This window comes from Eurypyga helias, unplaced genomic scaffold (assembly GCF_000690775.1).
Source record: "Eurypyga helias isolate BGI_N326 unplaced genomic scaffold, ASM69077v1 scaffold15235, whole genome shotgun sequence".
Classification (NCBI taxonomy): Eukaryota; Metazoa; Chordata; class Aves; order Eurypygiformes; family Eurypygidae; genus Eurypyga; species Eurypyga helias.
In genome coordinates this window covers 8,683-30,434 of record NW_010252217.1, presented here as the reverse complement: position 1 = coordinate 30,434, position 21,752 = coordinate 8,683, and the positions used below count along the sequence as shown (strand labels likewise).

The window sequence follows — 21,752 nt, the reverse complement described above, 5'->3', positions numbered from 1 at the left end:
AACACCTCAAGAGCCCTCCCAACAAGTTTCAATTTTTATCCTTATTGTTTTAAAACTGACATGGTTCAAAGTCCTTGAATTCATCCAGGTTCCAGACTCATAAGCTATTAGTACTGTCACTGTATTTTCCCTTTGTGCTGATGGTGTAGTATCCACTGACTCTTAGAAGCTACTCCCCTGCTCCTCCAAGCATCCTGGCAATGTTCCTGCTGGGTCTCCTCCACTGCCCTGTGGGTGAGTAAGGAGGTGGCAACACTGGCAACCGCTTTCAAAGGATATGCAAATCCAAATGAAGGCAAGACTGTCTTCACGTAAAACGTTTACCGAAATACAGCGAATTCATGTAGGCACCATGGCTACCACAAGGAAGGACAGCGCAGGAAATGAACAGCTTTCTAACCATCAGAGCAAGATGACCTGAACCACTGTTACAACAGAAGAATGCTGATTTTATTTTAGTATGGCGCCTAGTCAGTCTGGAAATTATTATACAATACTGATATCTGTGAGAGCAGTTAAATAGGCTCCAACAGCTCAGGGTGTCACTTTCAGTGCTCTGCTTCCCAGAAATTTCCAAGAAACATTTGTAACTTTGAGGAATTCTCAAAAATAACATGCTAAAGCATTCTGAAAACCAAAATATTCTCAAAATAACTTCAAATGAGACTGACTGCACCCTCTAATAAGCCCAGTTTTAAAGGACAAACTTATTTAAACTACAAAGAAAAGCATTTTAAAACCTTGTTTTGAATATACGTGAGCTACAGCAACAAGTACAAGAGACATATATAGGAATGCACCACCTCAACAGTCTGTCAGCCTAAATAAATGTGCTTAACAGCTACAATAAAAAGCCATGCTGTTAAAACAGTACAATAGATCGAGTAATTACTTTTTAAGGATGGACTTTCTAATCTTTATAAATAAAAAAATAATGATTTAAAGTGGTATGTTTAAAATAGGTAAGATCAAATAACTTGAAATGGTCCATTAGAATGAGTGCCTCCAAACCTAAGTCCAGATGTTGTGAAAAGGAAACACACACCCATTTTCTCCTGTTTAACCAACAACTGACCTGAACGATGAAAGAACCATACAAATCCCGAAGCAGATCAACTAAGCCAGCTAATTCCATAATGCTGCTATCTGCCAAGTACTAAAAAACATACTTTGGAGAACACAAATCAAGCAAACCACACTTTCTTCACTTTCAAGAAATTACTATTAAGAAAATCTACAGCGTATACAGTGCAACAGTCTTAATGGGAAAACACTAAGAGGAAGTATTTCTTTGCCAGCCCAATTTCAATTAGTACCACTTTGTTTTCTAGCAGTAAAATACAAAATAAAATTAAGTAAAAAAAGGAAAATTAAGTAACATTTAGTCTCTACAAACAGCAGGGATAAAACTACAGAAAGTGATACACTTCCTATGGTGTGCACCAAAAACACATCTATAAACACCTAGAGCAGTACATACCTTTTCTAAAGAACAATTAGAACATGAGCCATCAGACAGCCAACCACTAGCGGCTTTGACTTTTGCTGTGCTTTTTGTAGGGCTCTTTTTCACACTGTCACGCAGGTTTATGAATTTTCCTCTATGTTTGCAAGACACAGGCAAGGTGGACGAAGAAAAAGATGTGTGAACGCTCAGTGCCGGCTGCTGATGGCGGAGCTGCTTGGGTTGCACATGAAGATTTTGACGTAATTCCATCCTCGGGTTCCTTGTTAAACCAGTGAGCTTGAGTGTTCCCATTTCACTCTCATCTAGAGCACCACAGTATTTGTAGTAGGGACAGTGAGCAGTCATGAAACTAGCAATACAAACAGTCCTCTTTGCAAAAAAATGAAGGGAAAATAAATGAAAATATTGCTTCCTGGGAAAGTTCAAAACATGATTTGTTTTCTAGATTATGGTCATAGGAAGAAACCGTAAACGCTATTTTAGCTAGTCTGCATGTTGTGTACTCTCTCCCTCTATTTAAAGAGCACCATTGAACCACCACACAACAGTCAATTTGCTGGGCATAAATAATCAATGCAATGCACAAATTACTGAAGAGACAGAAGTCATCTGACTTTATATATTAAAAAGAAACTATGAAAGGTTATAGTTATTTTCTTTCTTCTATAAGATCCTACTGTCCCTAAACTTTATTGTATTTTACCACCTCAAGACTTCTCTGAAGTTTACATCTAGAAAATTTTAAAATATACCAATTCCTCTACTTTTCTGAACACTTTATGACGGGTGAAAACTAATGAACTTAAAGAAGCTTATCATGAAAAGTATAGGAGTTGTGAATGGGCAGAGACATTGTACAAGATTTCAACATTAACTTCCATCAAAGAAAACAAAATTCTTCAGGCCGTAACAAGAAGTACTTTGTTTTAATAATTTTCAGTGTTGCATTTCCATGAAATACAACAGCACTGTGAGAGCCCAATTTAAAGGCGCACATTGTTTAAATTAAAATATTTTTTAAATAATAAATTAAGACATATAAACAAACCTGAGTTCTTTATTATGTTATTCATCCTGTTTCTAACACCACAGGTGCACGAGCTCTGTATTACATTTTTACCACAATTTTCAAAACAAAGAAACCCCAAAACAACTCCTACCCCCCACCCTGCACTGGGTTCGTGTGGCAGGTTTTGGGTAGCAGGGGAGGGGCTACAGGGGTGGCTCCTGTGAGAAGTTGCTCGAAGCTTCCCCAGCTCCACATCAGCCTCTGGCCAGGGCTGAGCCCATCAGTGATGGTGGCAGCACCTCTGGGAGAACATATTTAAGTGGGAGAAAAAAAGCCACATGCACTGGCAACTACAGGCAGAGAGAGGAGTGAGAATGTGTGATAGACAACCCTGCAGACAGCACAGTCAGAGGAAAAGAGGTGCCTGGAGTAGAGGTTCCCCTGCAGACTGTGGTGAGAGGGCAGGCTGTGCCTTGCAGCCATGTGGGATCACGGGGGAGAAAAGACCCACCCTGCAACCCAGAGAGGGTCCCACACTGGCGCAGGGAGATGCCTGAAGAAGGCCGGGTGGGCAGCCCATGCTGAGCAGGCAGCTCCTGAAGAATGGCACCCCATGGAAGGGACCCACCTGGAACAGTTCATGAAGAACTGCAGCCCATGGCAAGGGCTCACGTTGGAGAAGTTTGTGGAGGACTGTCTTCAGTGGGAGGGACCCCAGGCTGGAGCAGGGGCAGAGTGTGAGGATCCTCCCCTGAAGAGGAAGGAGCAGCAGAGACACTGTGTGATGGACTGACAACAACCCCCACTAAAGCATTTTTTTATTATCCTACTGTGATGTAGGTAACAAATCGAATTTATTTTCTTCCCCAAGTCAAGTCTGGTTTGCCCATGACCATAATTAGTAAGTGATCCCTCCCTGTTCCTGTCTCAACCCATGAGCCTTTCTTTGTATCTTCTCTTCCCCATCTCGCTGAGGGAGGAGTGAGCGAGCAGCTGCATGGTGCTTACTTGCCAGCTGGGCATAAACCATGACACCCCAAAAAAAAACCATGCATTGAGAAGCTGGTTTGATTTAATCATACTGTTGAATATTTAACTTTACCAGCCAATTTTAAATTATTCATTCTAAAAAGAGGTAAGGATCAAAAGTGATTTTCCCAGAGCTTACAGCTAAATGCAGACAGCTATATTCCTAGCCTCACAGAAGGAGGAAGCAGGCTCATGTCAGCAGTCATGCCGCCTCCTTGACAGTGGACACACAGCCAGCATTTGCACAGCTCTGGACCAGCCACAGCACACATCATCTGCCTCTTGCCCTATGGGTCTATTCTAGGAATATGCTGTGAATTTGAATATCCGGCGCTGTGAATGGTAAGAATGAAGGACACTAGCCCATAGGGAACAAAGCTTGATTACATCATCCATACTGTATTTGGATAAAATGGAGAGATTTCATTAGTTCGTAGCATTAAAACATGGTTATTCTCCCTCTCACTGTACACTTTCCTACAGCAAATATGAATATTTAAATACTATGAGTCAGCACAATTTTTTACACACAATAAAAATACCCAGAAACACAGACTTAAGTACAAACATTTCCAGTTATTTATAGCATGGATATTAAGAGATAAATAGGAACTGACAGATGCTTCTCTAATCACCAAGAGCTGCCATATCTCATCTTATACCCAGAATGGATACAATCAAGAGCTGCACAACATATCATTAATGCAATATTCCTAAGTGCAGAGACAGAGGGTTTCTGGCTAGTGACAGGAAGGTGGAAATGTGTTGGTCACCCAAGCATTTGCAGACTTGCACATGTGTATGGTAGGTAAGTCTTTTGCCTCTGAAGTATCAGGGAGCTGGAGGACTGTGTCCCACTAACACATATGGGGAGATGCACCCAGGTTGTTCTGCTCTAGACAACCCAAGAATCTCTATATTTTGTTAACAAAAGGTAAAGGGGAATAAGCACGTTGTAAATGTGTATCTAGGCCAACAGTTCAAAACCAAACGCATCACAACTAACTTTATTCATTTGAGAAATTTCCACAGACCCATTAATATGGAGCAACTGAGGCACGTTCCCCAGTCGGCAAAGATTATATGGATGGAGGCTGTCTTGTGCTGAACCCCCTGTCAGTCTTCTTTGGTAACAGCATGGCACATGGCTGCTTTGGTAGACCACAGACAAACTGGGTTTTTTTCCAGAGATATTATCAAAATAGCTTGAGATTTAGCAAGCTGCATTTGTACCACCCATTTTACTTGCATATGAAGCTTTTCTCTCATGTACATAACAAATCCTAAAATAGGTGATGTTCCAGATTCAAAAGGAACAACTTACTCCTGAAGGCATCAACTTTGTTGAAAAGACTAAGCCAAGTAGTGTCTTGATTAAAAAGAAAATCAGCTTTGATATGCTCTAAGCGCAAAAATGAAGACTAGGGGAGTAGAAGCTGGATACCATATTCTTGGAAACCTGGCTGTCTGGCTTCCTCCATTCTCCTCCAAACAAGAAAAAGGAAGATGGTAAGGCAAAAGATGAGACAAGGGAATCAATATCTCTCCAGTGTGCTTTCAGACATGCTGACTTCAGTGGCAAAAGAATGAAGATGTAGCAGACACCTGGCAAGAGCACAAGGTTTTTTTCTGGAAGTCCTCATGCCTTTGGTCCTGAAGATAATATCAATAAGATATCAATAATTAAAAGAAAACAAAAACTTGAAGGCACTTGTAGTTCCAAGAGCAACAGTCCAAGCACCAAAACACAGCCAAGGAACAGGAGGTACCGGCAGAATTCTCAACTCATCCAGGGCTGCACGGTGTGCCAGCACAATCTCCAGTGAAAAAAGCTTTCATTGAAATTTAGTATTATGCAACTATGGAAAGTGAATAAGGCATCTTGGTCAAAAATACATGAGGAGGACAGGAATATTAAGCAAAGCTTAAAGCAAATTAAAGTAATGCTTATCTAGAACAATCATGGCATAAACAAAATTAAAACAGGCAACAGAAAAAAAGAATAAAGTAGAGAAGGCAAGAAGAATGATATTAAGAGATTAATCAGATATTAGGTAACAGGGATCACTGCCCAATTGCATTCCAACATGTAAGGTAAGGCAGAGCCTGCCTTGCAGTCACTCTAGCAGGAAAAAAGTCATCTCTGATGAAGCAGTGGGACATATGCATAATTCAAAGCAAGGAAAAGCAGTTATGTAACTAAAGCTGCACAGCTTTGGCAAATCATCTTTTGACTGCAGAAAGCCTTAACCCGCAAGTGTTCTCTGCAGACTGCATTAATTGCTAGCACGAACTGCTCCACTCTAGTATCAAGTGCTAAGTGATTTTTTATAACCAGAGGGGGTTCAGGATCAGGTTGTGCTTTCGTATTACATACCAACTCCGAACAATTTGTTGCTAACACAAAGCTGAATCATCAATATTTCATTATTTTAAATTACTACATCAAATGCACAGTGCACACTTCTTTGCAGCAATCTGTTAAAGTGCCAGTAATCTTTTACAAGTAGTATTTCTTCAAGAACCATTTTCTTTCCACATTCTACAACACCCATTCCATAGCTGGATAATAACAATACCCAAGGAGAGGGAAAATAGTAGTAATATTTGACCAGCAATGCCTACCGCAAAGGTCTTTTTTAAAGCTTGAATAACGAACTTTAATTACTTCCAAAAAGCAATTCTATAACTGGGAGAATCCTTTAAAAAAAAAAAAAATTGCATTGCCTTCAGGCAGGTACCACAAAATCAGCAAATTCTGTTAATATGACATGACTGATGCCCATAGCCATTACCTATTCCTGAAAATAGGAAATAAAATATCTTCCCAAATTGATCAAAACTTTAGTTTTGGTAGGAAGAAACAATTTTGATTCTATACCCAGTGACAAAGCTGAATATAAGAGGAGTATTTTAATATAAGAGGAGTATTTTCTTTCTAGGGACACATAAGTTAAGCTTTGGTAGTGTAGTTTTATATCTTTTCTCTGACTACATCCTAGAACGCCACAGGACATTTCACCAGTGAAACCTACTATTTTAACCATTTCACATCCATCTTCCTGAAAATTACACAAGTCAATACTCATCTAACCATACCTTCAGGGATTTATAGGCTGTTTGGTGGGGTCTAACGGTGGTAAGATTAAAGCACAACTGCCACCCATCCTCATTCATAATCCATGTTAGCTGTAGGCTGCCCAGAGCACCTAAGTCCAAGCACAGAGCTACCTTCAACACTGACGCACCATCCCTAACTCAGTGCCGTTCTGCGGCCGGGGCGGCACCTTAGTACCACAGTCTGCGACTTGTGTCGCTAACCAATCAAAGACATGCATATTTTCCTGAGTGCATTTCTCCAAGACTTTAAACAAAAAGTAGCATCAAGGGGATTTGGAATAAAACATATCCAAGTACTTCCCTACTACTAAACAACATTTCACAGAAATTCAAAAAAACCAACCCACTACCAAGTTGCACAAAAGCTATAAAAAGCATAGAACTATCTCAAGATAAGCACTTACGTGCTGACTTTCCAAACAGTGTTCATATATCAACCCAGCATATAACACCATCAGACATGCTAATATGCTGCAAGTATGTGAATTGTGAGAACTGCAAAGACACAAGACCCAGTCCTACCCAGGCATGAGCACTGCCACTGCCGATAAGCTGGTCTAGAGAAAACACACCGAATACAGAGGACGTGCAGCAGAACTACCAAAAAAAGAGAATACTGTTAATACAAACATGACTCAAGATTTTCCCTCTCTACACGTTTGGTATTTCTTTCAACTGAGAAAACTTCTCTCTTGCCAGCGGACTACTTCTTGGCTTTAAAAATGCACTTCCCACCCGATGAACTCGAACTCACCTGCCCACCTTGTTCATCCCATTAGTGCATTAACTCTCCAGTTTTGATATGGGTGCCATATCTCAGTATTTCATGCACAGTGGCTAAAATAATTATGTAAAATAAACACACTTTTTTAGCTTTCTAACCACTCATGCTTATAAGTTTGTGACAGCATTTGTATCATGTGTACTTCACGGGATGGGGGGTTGTTTCGAATTTCCTACGCCATTCAGTGTAATCCATTTACATGTACTTTCAACAATAAACCAACCTTAAGAGAGACTGTCTGGGGTAAATAAGTTTAATTATGATGGCCTCAACCCATGGGTGGTTATGATTAAGCCTGCCTATCATTCTGGAATGATACAAGGATGAAGAACTTCTGGCTTCAGATCTGGGCATCTGACCCTCCTATGCCTTCAGGGGCTCTCCCTGCTCCTTGCCATAATGGAGCAAAGACTGATTCCCACAGTCAACGTAATAAAAATGCCTAGATCTCCACGTGGATGCTATCCAGGTCTCTCCAAGGAGAGTTTGGACAGAAAGCATGTAAGCACAGAAGCTGAGCCTGGATCCTATCAGGGTACATCTACAAGATGATGTGTCAGTTAGTAGATAACGGTTTGACTAAGAGATGTTGAGGACAGGCAAGCCACCTTGGAGCTGTAACATCAGTTCAGGTAAATACTGTAACGAAGATATGAAAGTTTTTCAGGATCCCCGGAAGAGAGGTTTACACACCCAGCCCTTTTAGATCACAAAGACTAGACTGAATGCCTGTGGCTTCCCTTTAGATCTCACTTTTTTCCAGAGCGAACCACGGTTCTTGAACACCCTATCTATGTGAGCACCCCGTTTTAAAGACACACAGCTAGCATGCTAGATACGACTCAACTGCAGGGGTTATCTGGTTGGTTGGTTTTTAGTTTGGTGTTCTGTTTTTTTTTTAACTCAGTCAACAAATTGATTCTCTAACCTAGTTTCCTCCTCAAACCCCACAGCATTTCACAATGAACTCACATGAACTTAAAACTCTGAACTTAAAACATAAATAAAAAGCTTTGAAGGGGAAAAAACAGTGACAGCAGAATATCAGTAAAACCACAGATGGTGACAATGACCTGAACAGATTTAAAGACAAATAAGCAATTTATTTACCATCAATTCTTTATTGCGATCTTCACCTACAAAAACAAACCAGAAAGGAACCATTTGCACCATGATTACCCAGGCAGAAGTAGAGCAGCAAAGGCAGTGACACAAATACTCTTACTTGCCGAGGCCTAGTAAGCAATAATACAGGACAAGTCCAGCGGTTTGTGGGACACAGTTGTACTGGGTAGCAAAAGTAGAGATTCGCATGTGAGATAAATGGACGCCCACAACGCAGAAATGGGAAACCTGGAACTACAAAACTATCACCAGTGCCCTCACACAGTTTCCAGTGATTGTTTAAGGAGTCAAACCTTCAGGTGCTAAGAACCTCATGCAAATATGAACAACAGTTTCAAGAGAACAACAGTTTCAGCAACCAACCTCTCCTCTCTCTAGTCACCATCTAGAAAAGGACTCTTACAGACTTGACATAACATTACAAATAATGTTTCATCCAAAGGACACCCCCACTGTCCACTTCTGAGGTCTGGTATTCACAAAGATGTATTTAGCTCAAGCTAATTTGTCCTGCCAAATCTCTCAGGCACTGCTTAAATGGTTGAATGTCAGTCATATTCCAAATCCGTAATAGAGCAAATGTATGCAGTTAGCACTGGTTTTATCAAAGGTAATCTGTGGCTTTTGCTTTTCAAATACTAAGTGAATGTCTAGCACTGAACCCTATGCAGTCGGTTAGTCATCTGTACTCACCAAGCAGCCCAGCTCTCTAAGCTCAAAACAGAATTACAAGGCTCCTCATTTAGGTTTATAAGTGCTACTGAGAATGAATTTAATGCATTTAATTTGCAATTTAAAGCGAGGCCTAGAAAGCTCCATTTAAATAACATCAGCCTTAAGAATAGTAGCTTTCATTATTATGCAAAAGTGTCCACAAAGAAGCCCAAGGAGGGTTTCAGCATCAGAAAAAGACTAGGCAGGGAATATGTGTTCTAAGACTTTATTATAGAAAAATAATGGCAGCTCCAGGGTGTCAATATTTTGGTTTTTGAAATTCACAGTAGAAAGGGTATGCTGTGGTAAGAAACTGAGATGTAATAGACTCTCTTCACTCCTGAGAGCACTATTATATCAAAATACAACAAAGGTTGGTTACTGTGTACATGCTTTAATAGATAAAACGCTTGTAAGCTCTCAGAATACATAATTTCCAGTCACTCCTAAATTATTCGGGGAATAATTATATCCTCCTCACACTTATTTTGTTCTTTATAATTCATTCAGACAGCAAAGATGACCTATACCTGTCTAGCTCTGATATTAGGAAGTGATCTCTGTCAGCAGTAGATATGTGCCAGTTATCTCTCAAACCTATCCCACTCCTCTGCTCCAAAGGTTTTTGGGGGGCTATTTTTTTATTTTAGTAAGTCAGTAAGAAACATTATTCATAAAATATGAAAATGGTGCACGTTAAGCTCATCTTATCCAAAGCACCACCTGGTTTTTCTTCAGGATAAGAAACATTCAGGTTCATTTACATACAGCACCCCACTGCCCTCAAAGTACTTAAGGGCACATACAGTCTTAACACAAGGACTTATGAAGTGATCTGAAGAAGGTCAGTCAACCCAAGCTTTTAAGACAAGTAATTATTATTTTATTGAAAACTGTATTGTTTTGTGAGCAATCTATTATTACCCATCCAAAAATCTCTTTATAAATATAAACAAATTTGCCCTAAAATACTGACCATGAGCAGAACGTCATTTACCTCCCATTAACAGCAAACAGAAAACCACACAATAAAAGCTATTTATAACAACCCAATAATTAAAATACATGAGTTTTTTTTCCAGGATGTAAATGTCAAAGTTCTGGAAAATTACTTAATTTATGCATCAAGTTTTACTATCCCTTTATACTATAAATTTATATAAATTTATATAAAACTAGTCCTTACTTCATCTACAAAAGGTTCACGCACATAAGTGGCATATAGCATTTTATCTTTACACATGCTGAATTCTTCCCAAACACAGGCTATGACCTTCACTACAGTTCCAGTAGCTTTGTATTGCTATCCAGATACTTTGCCTTTTCACTGCTCAGAGCTAAGGCTAAAATCACTACTATGCAATTACTAGCTAGGTATTTAATCTGATTTTATTCATTCTTACACCATGGAAACACTGGAAGCTCCTCAGACTTGCCTCCATGACAACATGCAGTTATAATACAATCTCAAAATAAGTATCATTATACAACACATCCAGGCTCCGGAATGAGTCACAGGAGCACTGCAACACAGAAGCAAAATCAGCCTCTTAGTAGTGTCAAACACTCGCTGTCGTCAGCAGATTAAACTACTATAGAAGTTATACAGGTTTATTGCCGAACATTACTTGAGTAAACTTTCACTCCACAAGTACACGAAGGCTGCGTTTTTCTTACAATGCTGTTTGCTGTAAATTTCTATGATTCTACCATTTATCAGTACAACGTAATAATGAATATAGCCTTATGCAACCCTGCAATGGAAAACACTGTTTTGTGTTAAAAATCTGTAAAGAAAATGCACAAGAAGTGGTGCCATAACCCCAAGTCTCCCCCCCACCCCCCTCATTAGGCTACAAAGAAGCAGAAGCTCTTATTTCACTGTTGAATGCTTCCCACTACAAGAAGGCTGGCCAAGCCCATGAAAACTCATGGATTCAGGGTTATTAAACACACAAGTCATCTCCAGCTCTTCAAATCCCTGAACTGGAACAGGCAGAAAGCTATGAAAGCCCCCAAAGGAAGCATCATGCCTATTTGTCCTGGGTTTATACTCTTCCCAAACACCCTCCTCTGCCTGCTGCTGGATGCAGCGCACCAGCTTGACACACATCCCAGTATGTTTCCAGCAAGCAAAAATATAAGTAGAAAATTACATTTTTCAGTATGTTCCACTTCATCTGAGTATGGCTGCTGAAGTTGAAGAACAACAATTGATAAAATTTGATCAGTGCAACATAGATAAAAACGAGCAGGTAAAGAAAGAGGAGTGAAACAAATGAAAAATTAACACTGAAAACTGAAAGAAGAAAGGGGACTCACGGATACATAAAAACAAATTATTACGTGGTAATGATATAAATATATAACTACTTAATTGCTTTAAATTTCAAGAACCAGAGAACACAATATGTCTCTTATACTAATTATTGAGGCTAAACTCAAATTAGCAGCTGTCAAATAATTTTTCCAAGTCCTGCATTCCAAGAAAGTAGATGAGAGCAGTAATGTATGGTATCAAAATTAACACCAGACAAAAAGCAAACTGCCAGCACTCCTGCCATTTCCCAATTACATGAGAACACAAGATTCTAAAAATCCATCTACTGTCCTTAGAAGGCATAGCAAGACAGAACAAGAACAGTTCTAGTTTAGACATGCCTAAGGACAAAAGTGGAGAATTCACCTGTTACTTGTTTCCTTAATAATTTCTCTGAAACTCTTCATCGAAGCACTAGCCCTCCCCAGACACATTTCAAGATTAATTCCTACCACTCAGATCATCTCATGACTCAGGGGATGGATCCATCAGATGGCATTTTCTTGGGAGACTTGGAGATTTCTAGGTCAGATGATCGTGATCACTAAGTGACACACAAAAGGCCAGAAACAGAGATTCGATTCCCTGCATTTAACTCTTGTAGTCGCAGGATTAACCTTCTAACTCTACTCCTCATTCATTACTGTACAATGAATGTCACCAGCTGTTTTGGTGCCCATTCATTTTGTCTGCTATTCTCTGCAGCCAGTTTAGTTAACCTGAAAATACAAATAATTAAAATATAAACCAATCACATGCCTCACAGCTTCTCCCCACCCTACCAACAGATCCCTCACGACTACAACCTAGGAATCCAGTCCCAGTTGAAGGGACCTGTTTTAATCAACTGGAAAGCTACAAGACATCCTTCCCCTTTATCTCATGGCACACTAATTTTAATAGCCTTTGATCCAAGAAGCATTATTTTCAAAGACCTCTGTAATTATAATGGCCTTCTGATGACCACATGTTGCCATGTAGATTTCGATCTAGAGGTTACCCTGTTTTCTAAAAAGTCTGGAGGATCTGTCAGGCTGTACTTTCCCTTTACGACAACAGGCTGACTTCTCTTCAAAATATCTATTTATCCATCTACCTGTTAATTCTTTTTTAACAACACAATTTCTCAAAGTTTGTACAATAAGGAAATAAAACCTGCTTGGCTGCAGACTCAGAAAGTACAGTTTACCTCTTTTTAAAAAGGGCATCATATTTGCCTTTTTTTAATTTTTATCCTAGGAACACCCAGACAGTTTAAACAAAAAGTTATCACACAACACAACGGACAGTTCAGCCATATTAAACACAAATTCCTTAAGAAATCCTGAATAAATGTCATCTCCTATTGATCACCTGTGCCTCCTACCAGATTCATTTCTATTCTCTTCTATCAGCACCTGAATCTTATTATTTTTAATACACTAAAATGAGTCCTAGGAACTACTCAGATCACAAAGTTGGAACAGCCCTAGCTGTATTTTTGCTCGGAGATAGGCATCTACTTTGGCATTCCACACCTATCTGAGAATATACTCTTAGGTCTGTACTATCACCATTTTGATCAGTATTATTTCACAGGCAGTTTATACCCCTTGATTTAGCATCTAACTACTGAAGTGCTGCTCTGTCATGAGGCTTAATGTGCACAAATTCTAGAAAGCTGTACATAGAATTCCCCCCCTCCCCCTTGGTGTTCATCCTTTAAAAAGAGTAACAAAAATGACAGAGTTCAGATAAAAATTAAAAGCAATAGTAAAGAGATGAAATGAGTTTTTCAGGTGTATAAACTGCTCTTCAGCAGTTTACAGCTCCCAAATAGCAATTTAAAGTGATTATATTAGATGGTTAGTCAGAGATTCTGTGATGCATTTTGACATTTTCAAGTACAAGCTTTATTTGTCATTAGCTTTTTGCATAGGAAATACTGATTTATTACCCTGATTTGGCAATTACATCATGTCCCACTAAGCTTTTAAGATGTCTGTTATATTAATATACTTTCTTAAAATTAAATTTTCTATCTAAATTTGTCTAGCTTCAGCTCCCCGACTTGGAATACAGTTTTTTTCTACTCAACAAACAAGCTTTCTAGTTTCCAAAGCCTACCCCTACATATACACCTAGCCTGTGACCAAGTAATCTCCTGACTTTGCTTTGGATTAAGTAAGCAGAGATTATTAAATTTCTCATTTTAACACAGGTTTTCCTGAACACAATCTACAGTTTATAGTCCCCACGTAACATTCCCAATTTATCAGGGTCCCTTTTCAGGCCATTTCAGACTGGAGACCACAGTCTACACACAGAATCCAGATTTCCCCCTCTCTCCTTCTCTAGTGGCAAAGCCAACTCCTTCCTCACCTGCTACACCACACTGTGTAGTCAGAAACAGTTATCTAAGAAAAAAATTACAGTTTACTTACTAAATTAAATTTGCTTTGAAGTAGAACTGTACACCAGAAGCACAAGCAATCTTTGCTCTGCTCCCTGTTCTGTTATGAAAACCAAACACTATTACCTGTGGGGCACATAACACAGGTTGCTGAACTAACTTCTACAGGCACAGTCTTAGAGAAACAATTTTAAATAAGAAAATATGCACACTGTGATGCAGCACCAACAAAGAGAATAAAGGAGGAGAGGCTAGGACACTGATCCAAAACATTCCCACAGTATGGCAGTTTCCAGTAAGTAACACATAAAGCAGCAGGAAGTTGAAAATACCACAGTCAAAGAAAAATCCTGTACTATACCTGCATCCCATAAAATATCTGAAGTTATATTAGAAGACTGACACAACTACATAGGTACTAGTCTCCAGCAACAATAATACTGACTTCCACACAGTTTAAAAACCAACAGTAACTTAAAAAATGCTCTTAAGCTGACTATAAGGACATTGAAAAAAATGAGTAAGCATTTCTATTTTACCAGCGTCAAAATAAATTATCAACTATTTTGCCACAATCCTTTCTTCTTTTCTAAGAAAAATATGGATAAGATGATCTGGTTTTATTTAAATCATTGCTTAAATGTATCACTTTACATAGAAGATTGTTGCAAGGGCCTAGAATATGCACTGAAAACAGTTTAATGGAGCAAAAAACTGAAAATTCTGAAATGCCAAAATCAGCTTACAAGATACACAAGGAGCCTGTTATCTGGAGAACACATCAGCTCAACTACATCCTAATGTGTAACTAAACAAAAAAGCTGGAAAAGCGAAAGCACGACAGAGACAAGCTGCAGTGCAAGCCTGATATATTAGAGAAGTGGGTTACAGGCAGCGAGATGAAATTCAATACCAACAGCCAAAGTCACATGGAACAGCAATAAACAGCACAGACACTCTGAGGAATACCAAACTGGAAAACAAGTCCAGAAGTGCTTTTGTCGCTGGCATTTTTTTTAAGTAAAAAGAGAGTAGAGTCCTTGCTCTGCACTGACTGCAGTCCATTGGAGCGCTTCTTTGATACTGAGCCTTGCATGCAAACACCTCGTTCATGGAAGGGAGCCTTAAGTCTTTCAAAAAGCAAGAGACAGAACTGCCCACATTTTGGGATCCCTTACAGTTTTCTAGGGAATAAAAACACCATGTGGTCATGATACACGAGATCTTTAAAAAAGGCAAGAAGAAAGGATCACAGCCCACTAAAACTAGTACACCCTCCTACCGCACCTTCCCAAAGAAAAATGTGTAATAGTTTTTTTTAAATGCATGTCGGTGTGGAGCAGGGGCTTCTACCCACCAGAAGAAAAGCATCAGTCCTGTTGGTCAAGTAGAGATCAGAACATGACTTCAACAACTTGACCACCTGCTCTAGCAGCAGCTTCCAGGAGGTAAGAGTCATAAAACATGAATGAGGTACAGAGAACATTTGCAGCCCAGAGGAGCCTGGAAGCACTACTGGACTGTCTGTCCTGCAGTCTAAGGACTTCCTGGAATAAAGTCAAGCTAGCTGCAAGAGGTGACCACTTGAAGTTGCCAGTGATGATCACAAGTAAACAAAGGTACAGTTTAACAGAAACTGCAGCTTTCAGAGTGTATCAACGAATACACTTTTTTCTTGGTCATGATGGACTACTTCCAGGGAGAATATTGAGCTAATTAATTTTGACTGGTATAGAAATTACTGTTGCTAATGCTACTTCGGGCAAAAGCTGATAATGCAGGTCCTCAAAAGGTACACTTGAGATTCAGGGCAGACTCATTAGGTGACGTGCTTACAAAGGGATCTACAGAGACACACGTGTGGCATTTTACAGCAGCTACAGAACACAGGCTTGCTTCCGTGCACTGAAATATTTGGGAGGCTGACTCCATGTCAAGGTGTAAGCAACAATACACAGTACTATGTAAGTCTCAAAACGTATCATTAGAATAAAGAAAACTAGTCTCGATATGGTGGAATAATTATATTCAAAACAGGAATCACTGGTTATTATGTGAAAATAGAAATCACACTGTGAAACTCCGATGAGGACTAGGAAGGAATTGAAGAATACAAATGACCTATCAGGGACCAAGAGTTTACGTCACTGAGTAGTTTATATAGGGTAGGACACCTCTGAGAATGAGAAAAATAAATCTGACAAATATACAATGATTCAAACATTCATACAGAAAACAACTATAGAAAATGGTGTTCAGAAGGAAAAAAAAAAGAGTGGTCAAGAGCCTACCTGCTTCACTGAAAATTTTAGTAACTAATTGTTTGTCATAGACAAATTCAAGTGCCTCCTCTGTTTTGGAATACAGGGGAAAGCACTGGCCCCCACAGAGGTTCTAGAAAACTGCATCAGATGCTTCTGAAAAGAGACTGCATAGCTAGTGTGCACATAAAGAATTCAATTTATCTTGTTTAACAAGACAGCAATTTCTCTCCTTGAGTTACTATAAATCTCAGAAAGGCTTTGGACACAAAGTTTACCAAAACTCTCAGCTGAATATAAACTTGAAGTCTCTTTAGGTTGCAGAAGATGTATCATGTCAGCTCTCAAACATGAATGCAGATCATTCCAAGAGACAGTCATGTTTTCTAAAAACATCTAAGACATTTCTGTTGCATTAGCTTCTTCAAACTAGAAGAAACATCCTGCACTTCCTTAATCATAATTGAGAGTGCTCTTGAGGCTGTATACCAAAATAGAACAACAGGAAGAAGATGATGTTCACTTTAGATTCAGTGGTTCTCTCAGACAATCATTTACTTAATAATTGTATTAACTGAAACATATACAGCAGCTTTGGCAACAAAACAGAAATGCTATACCACAGGAGCAGCGCTAGAGCTGTTTACTAAGCTGACAGCTGGTGAAAGACAGGCTGGCCTGTGTTTGACTTTCAAAACACTTTGTCAATCAATACAAGCCTCAACTGAGGGCAACTATCACAATATAAAATAAATTAGCAAAGTTACGTAACAGACCTAAAGCGTCCTACCTCTTTCACAGACTTTCATGCACTTGGCTTCATAGAGCAATGCCCTGTTAGTCCACCTGAGTTAACAGCTGGAGTGGAAGACAATGGATTAAGAGGGGATCCAGTGCCTTGCCTGGCCTGAAGGTTCAGTCTCTTGGGCACAACTTAGACAGAAAGCCCCTACAGCAGCAGCAGCACTCCAAAAGCAAAACAGTCTCTGCCCCCTTCTCCTTTGCTTATAAGATTGCTGACTCATACTGGAAAAACTAGGGAGATACAATGGAACAGAAATATGAAGAAATTCCGTTACCAACTCCGAGGGAGACAGAGCAACAGCTGTAAGAGAACAGGTACGACAAAGTGGGCCCTAAAACCCTCTGGCAGCAAGCAGTGCTGCAGGTAGCTGGAGTAGCGATTCAGTCCTTACATCACTGCCATGCTGCTGTGCTCAGCTGAAGTAACGCACTGCAGGTGACAGCACGACAGTCACACACACTGTGTGGGAAGGAAGCAGCGCACCCCCGTTACTCCAAGTCGACCGGTTGCCTTCATAAGACAGCTGGCTACAGCAGGAACCAGCTACCACAATTGACTTGACATTACATGACTCATTACATATATTCTGAAGATTCATTGATTTTAATGTGCTTTTTAAACTGCATATCTCTTTAAAATGTCAAGCAGACTTGTGTCTTGAGAAGTTTCCACGTCTACTGTACACAGTAAGTGTTTACAAAATGAAACACAGGTTCCAGTGACAAACAGTCCCTTAAGGCTCAAGCTTAAATTGCCAGGATTTTTCTACTTCCTAGTCTACTGATGAGAACACATATTAATGTGTTCCTCTTACAGAATAAATTTATACCATTTTTATGCTTGATATAGAAAATGCAACCAGTGGTAGCATCAAAATTTGAAAAATAAATTCATAGTTACAAATGTGTGATCTTACATAACTGAAAATCAAGAATAAGAAGGACAGTAAAGTCATGTTTAATATTTCTGAAGGTGCTTTCTTATTAAAGTCACCCAAAGCAAATACTACTTCTCATGTCTTCATCACAATATTAGCAGCAACACTTCCCAGGCAACATAATGTTAAACTCAGGGAAAAGTCTTCATTTAAATAAATAAATAAAACTTTACAGTGACAACAGTTCTTCTATGTACTCAGATAAACTTCCCCACACTGACTTCTGTAAATTCTTTCTTCTTTATTGTATCACCTCTTTAAATCCAAAAAAGATGTGAATAAAACACACCCTGCGAGTAAAGGACTTCACATTACATAGCGGCTGGCATAATAAAGTCCATGTTTCACCTGTAAACATGAGGGGATGCTACAACAGTCACACAACCATGAAGTTTAATATTCTTCAAGTAGGCTACACATCACAATCAACTCAAGTTCCACGCAAAGACCCTGGAGACCTTGCCTAGGGCAGCACACCAACAGAGATTCAGACTGACCACTTGACTGTCTTCCTTTCTATCTGTTGGCACCATCTGTTACCATTGCTGCCTTTTTCCTATGAGATGGCTGATCTGAATCTTCTAACAACACTTAAAAGGGGCAATGCTAGTAAATAAGGCACCTTTCATGTTTGAAAATGGATTGCTAGTCTGCAGGGTGCTGTGGCTTTTCACAGTAGCCTTTTACTCCTGACTAGCCCTCTTTACCACAACGCATTTGTGCACACATGCGTTCTTCTGGGCATAAACCTAGCCATAACTACAGCAAAAAGCAGTGCTACCACATCCATCACCATTTCCCCCTTGCGTCTTTAGGGTGCAAGACCCCCCTACTCAAAAAATACCCTACCCCAAAATCCAAAGTTGTTTCTTCAGCTGAAGTCCTCTTACCACCTCTTCTTGCTGAGGAGGTGGCCTGTTGCAGGCCCAGAGGACACGAACATGCAGCCCAATCTCCAGGAGTCATTTCCCCTTCACTGGTAATGGAGGGACCTAAGCAAGTATCACCACTCCATGCCAGCCCACCCCATCAGAGAAAGCCAAGCAAATGAAGGGACAGGTAAAAATGGGTGCTATGTAGCACTCAGAAGGGAAGCAGGAGACCAGTACTTGAAAAACATCAGTTTCATTTTGTTTATGTTGAAAAACATGATGTTACAATGGGAAGACTATATAAAGCCCATCATCACAAGTAGAATTTCAGCAGACAAGGTCAGAGAAGTACATCACATCTCATTATCTGGACTCTGCAAATGTGATTACATACCAGTGATGGGGACGTATCTTAAATGAACAGATAAAAGTCAAGAATTTTCAGAACACTACATCACAGAACCAGAACTGGAGAGAACTGAAAAACAAATTGCACCACAATGAGTGATCTCCAAATGTCTTTTTCCCTCCCTGAGGCTAGAACAGCTGCAATGGCTGGATAAGGCACAAGGATAGCACAGCATCTTTCCAGAGGAAGAGGCTTCAACAAGCTCTTATGTTTTCAGTGCATAACTTCTGAATATGCTCATCCCCTTTTTTTTTTCTTTTTTTTTTTTTTACAACCACTTCAAATTATTTGATTTCTTTTTCCCTCCTTCTGGCCATGAACATGTATAAGCAGTTCTTTTTAACAGAAGTGTCAGACTTACGAAAAAAATAAGGCAGGTTTTCACAGATGTAAGCTACCCTTTTCATAGCAGAAAACCAGAACAAACACTGGGATATTCAGAGAATCACAGGTTCAGTTTGAAGAGATCTCAGGACCTTTGGTCCAACCCACACTCAAAGCAGAGGCTAGTCAGTTTTTTCTTTATCAGCAGATTTCTAGTTCTGACTATTCAGTCCAACTGCAAGTGTCATGCATGACTTGTTCAAGCATTAAGCAAATAAGAGCAACCATAATATTTATTCAAAAGGCTGATGCTGTACATTGGGGGCTTTAAAAAAAAATAACAGTACTGAAATGCTATTGTGTTTACCTAATGCACCACTTGAGTTGTATAACAACCCATTATAGAAACTACAGGATCCCTCTTCAACATTCATGTACATTTGAAACAAAAAATAAAAATCCCCCTCTAAGATGTCCTATTAATTGTTAACTCTAAACTCACAAGCAAAAAAAGGGGTAACAATAAACAGACATCAGGAGGTACCAGTTTATCACCTTTGAAACAATTACCAACAGATAGAAATTATCTGAATAATATCACAGTGTCTGAGGGTAACAATGTTTTCCTTTCCTTTTACAAGGTTTTGTAGTACTTCAGGTTAAAAGACATCTTGACTGAGGCTGAATTTAGCTTGGCAATAAGCAAATCTCATCTTACATTTTTCAGCACTGCTGACATCTCAGCATTCTTCCGTAGATCTCTGTCATATTGTCCAGACAGACACTCATCTGCTAATGCCAATTAAGTTTAGCAATCTTAAGAACTCACCCCAAATTCACACACTTCCAATTTGCTTGCCTACGTTTACCTGATTATCAATGATGATTACTAAAAATATGACTCGGAGCAGATTGACAGTGAAGTTGAAAGATGACATGTTTTTCTTACAGTGCACTATTAAATGCCTATTCTGTATTTAAGGCAGGCATGCCTTAATCTTTTTTATGGATTACTAGAAGCCAAAAAAAAACCCCAGAAAATTGATATAGACTAGAATTTGTTATGCTACATGTAATTAAGACTTTAAATTATTTAATGCTTTAAATACATTTCCTTAACCTGGACATATGTAGTCTTTATTGGACTTGTCATCTTACTACAGCCACGGAATTGCTATTTCTTAACTGCGTTATTCCCCTCCAGTGCTAAGCACTAGAATGCAAACTCCATTTTTCAGTACATCAGCATTACATTCAGATACCTCATACTTATTCTGGTTGGAGGCTCACTGCTTGCAAAATAAATTAAAAAAAAATCAGACCTCATTTAGTGTTTCCTTTTTCATGCTTTAATACTAAACATTATACAGAGCTCTGCAAAATGAAAGCAGATAGAAAACACCAGTCATAAATCAGAGCTCATATGGAAGCATGCATATATAAATAACTCCTATTTCTGACTAGCAAGTAACCAGAAAACATGCACACACAATAATTTCAACAAGTGGCATATTACCTGGGTAGAGCTGGCAGCAACAGAAATGCAGTCAATGAAACCATGTCTCCGAGTGAAAAACGCAACTATCTGCTGCCAACGGGAAGGCTCATTCCGTAACTCATCTGTCGAGCCTTTCTTTGCCCACTGCTTCTGCTTTGGGCCTACAGAACTGTGGCTTGAGCTAGTGTTGCCTCGATTGGCGCGAGAATAGAGGAGTGTGTTATTTCCGAAAATGTAATTCATCTCTGCAGCTCTGCAGGTGGTTGCCAGGCAGTCTTTACTTCCCTACCAGCTGCTGAGTGGTGAATGAGCAGGAAAAAAAAATGCAGATAGAATTACAGCAGCATCGTTTACAAACCAGGAAAACAAGATTCTTGATAGCTGATGCTATTTTTCCTCCAAGCTTTTCCACCCCCTACACATCCCTTCTGTACCTGTGATTGCAATGACGAGCATAATCTTGAGCAATTAAAAAAAGAAGACAGCCAATGTTTTTCTTATTTTTCCTTTCTCAGAACCCACAGGATCGAAAGCTTTTTCCCCTCCTAGCTGACAACAGATATTTAAGAGAAACTGGGTAGCAGGTACAGTACAATGTTACAGATTCACAGCTATGAGGATGGTGGTGCATGATAACAGCTACTGGGTGGAGAAATCATGGATCAAAAATAACCAAGTTTCAATC

General features: G+C 39.4%; 1 protein-coding gene across 3 annotated transcripts in view; it reads right to left on the bottom strand.

Annotated features, from left to right (window-relative positions):
* Window positions 1-21,310, bottom strand: part of DLG1 (discs, large homolog 1 (Drosophila)) — an 84,092-nt gene extending 62,782 nt beyond the window's left edge. For all 3 annotated transcript variants that reach the window (XM_010152292.1, XM_010152293.1, XM_010152294.1), the window contains exon 1: window positions 21,086-21,310. In XM_010152292.1, the coding sequence (XP_010150594.1) occupies window positions 21,086-21,310 (225 nt within the window). The remainder of the gene's footprint in view (window positions 1-21,085) is intronic.
* Between the last annotated feature and the right edge of the window lie 442 nt (window positions 21,311-21,752).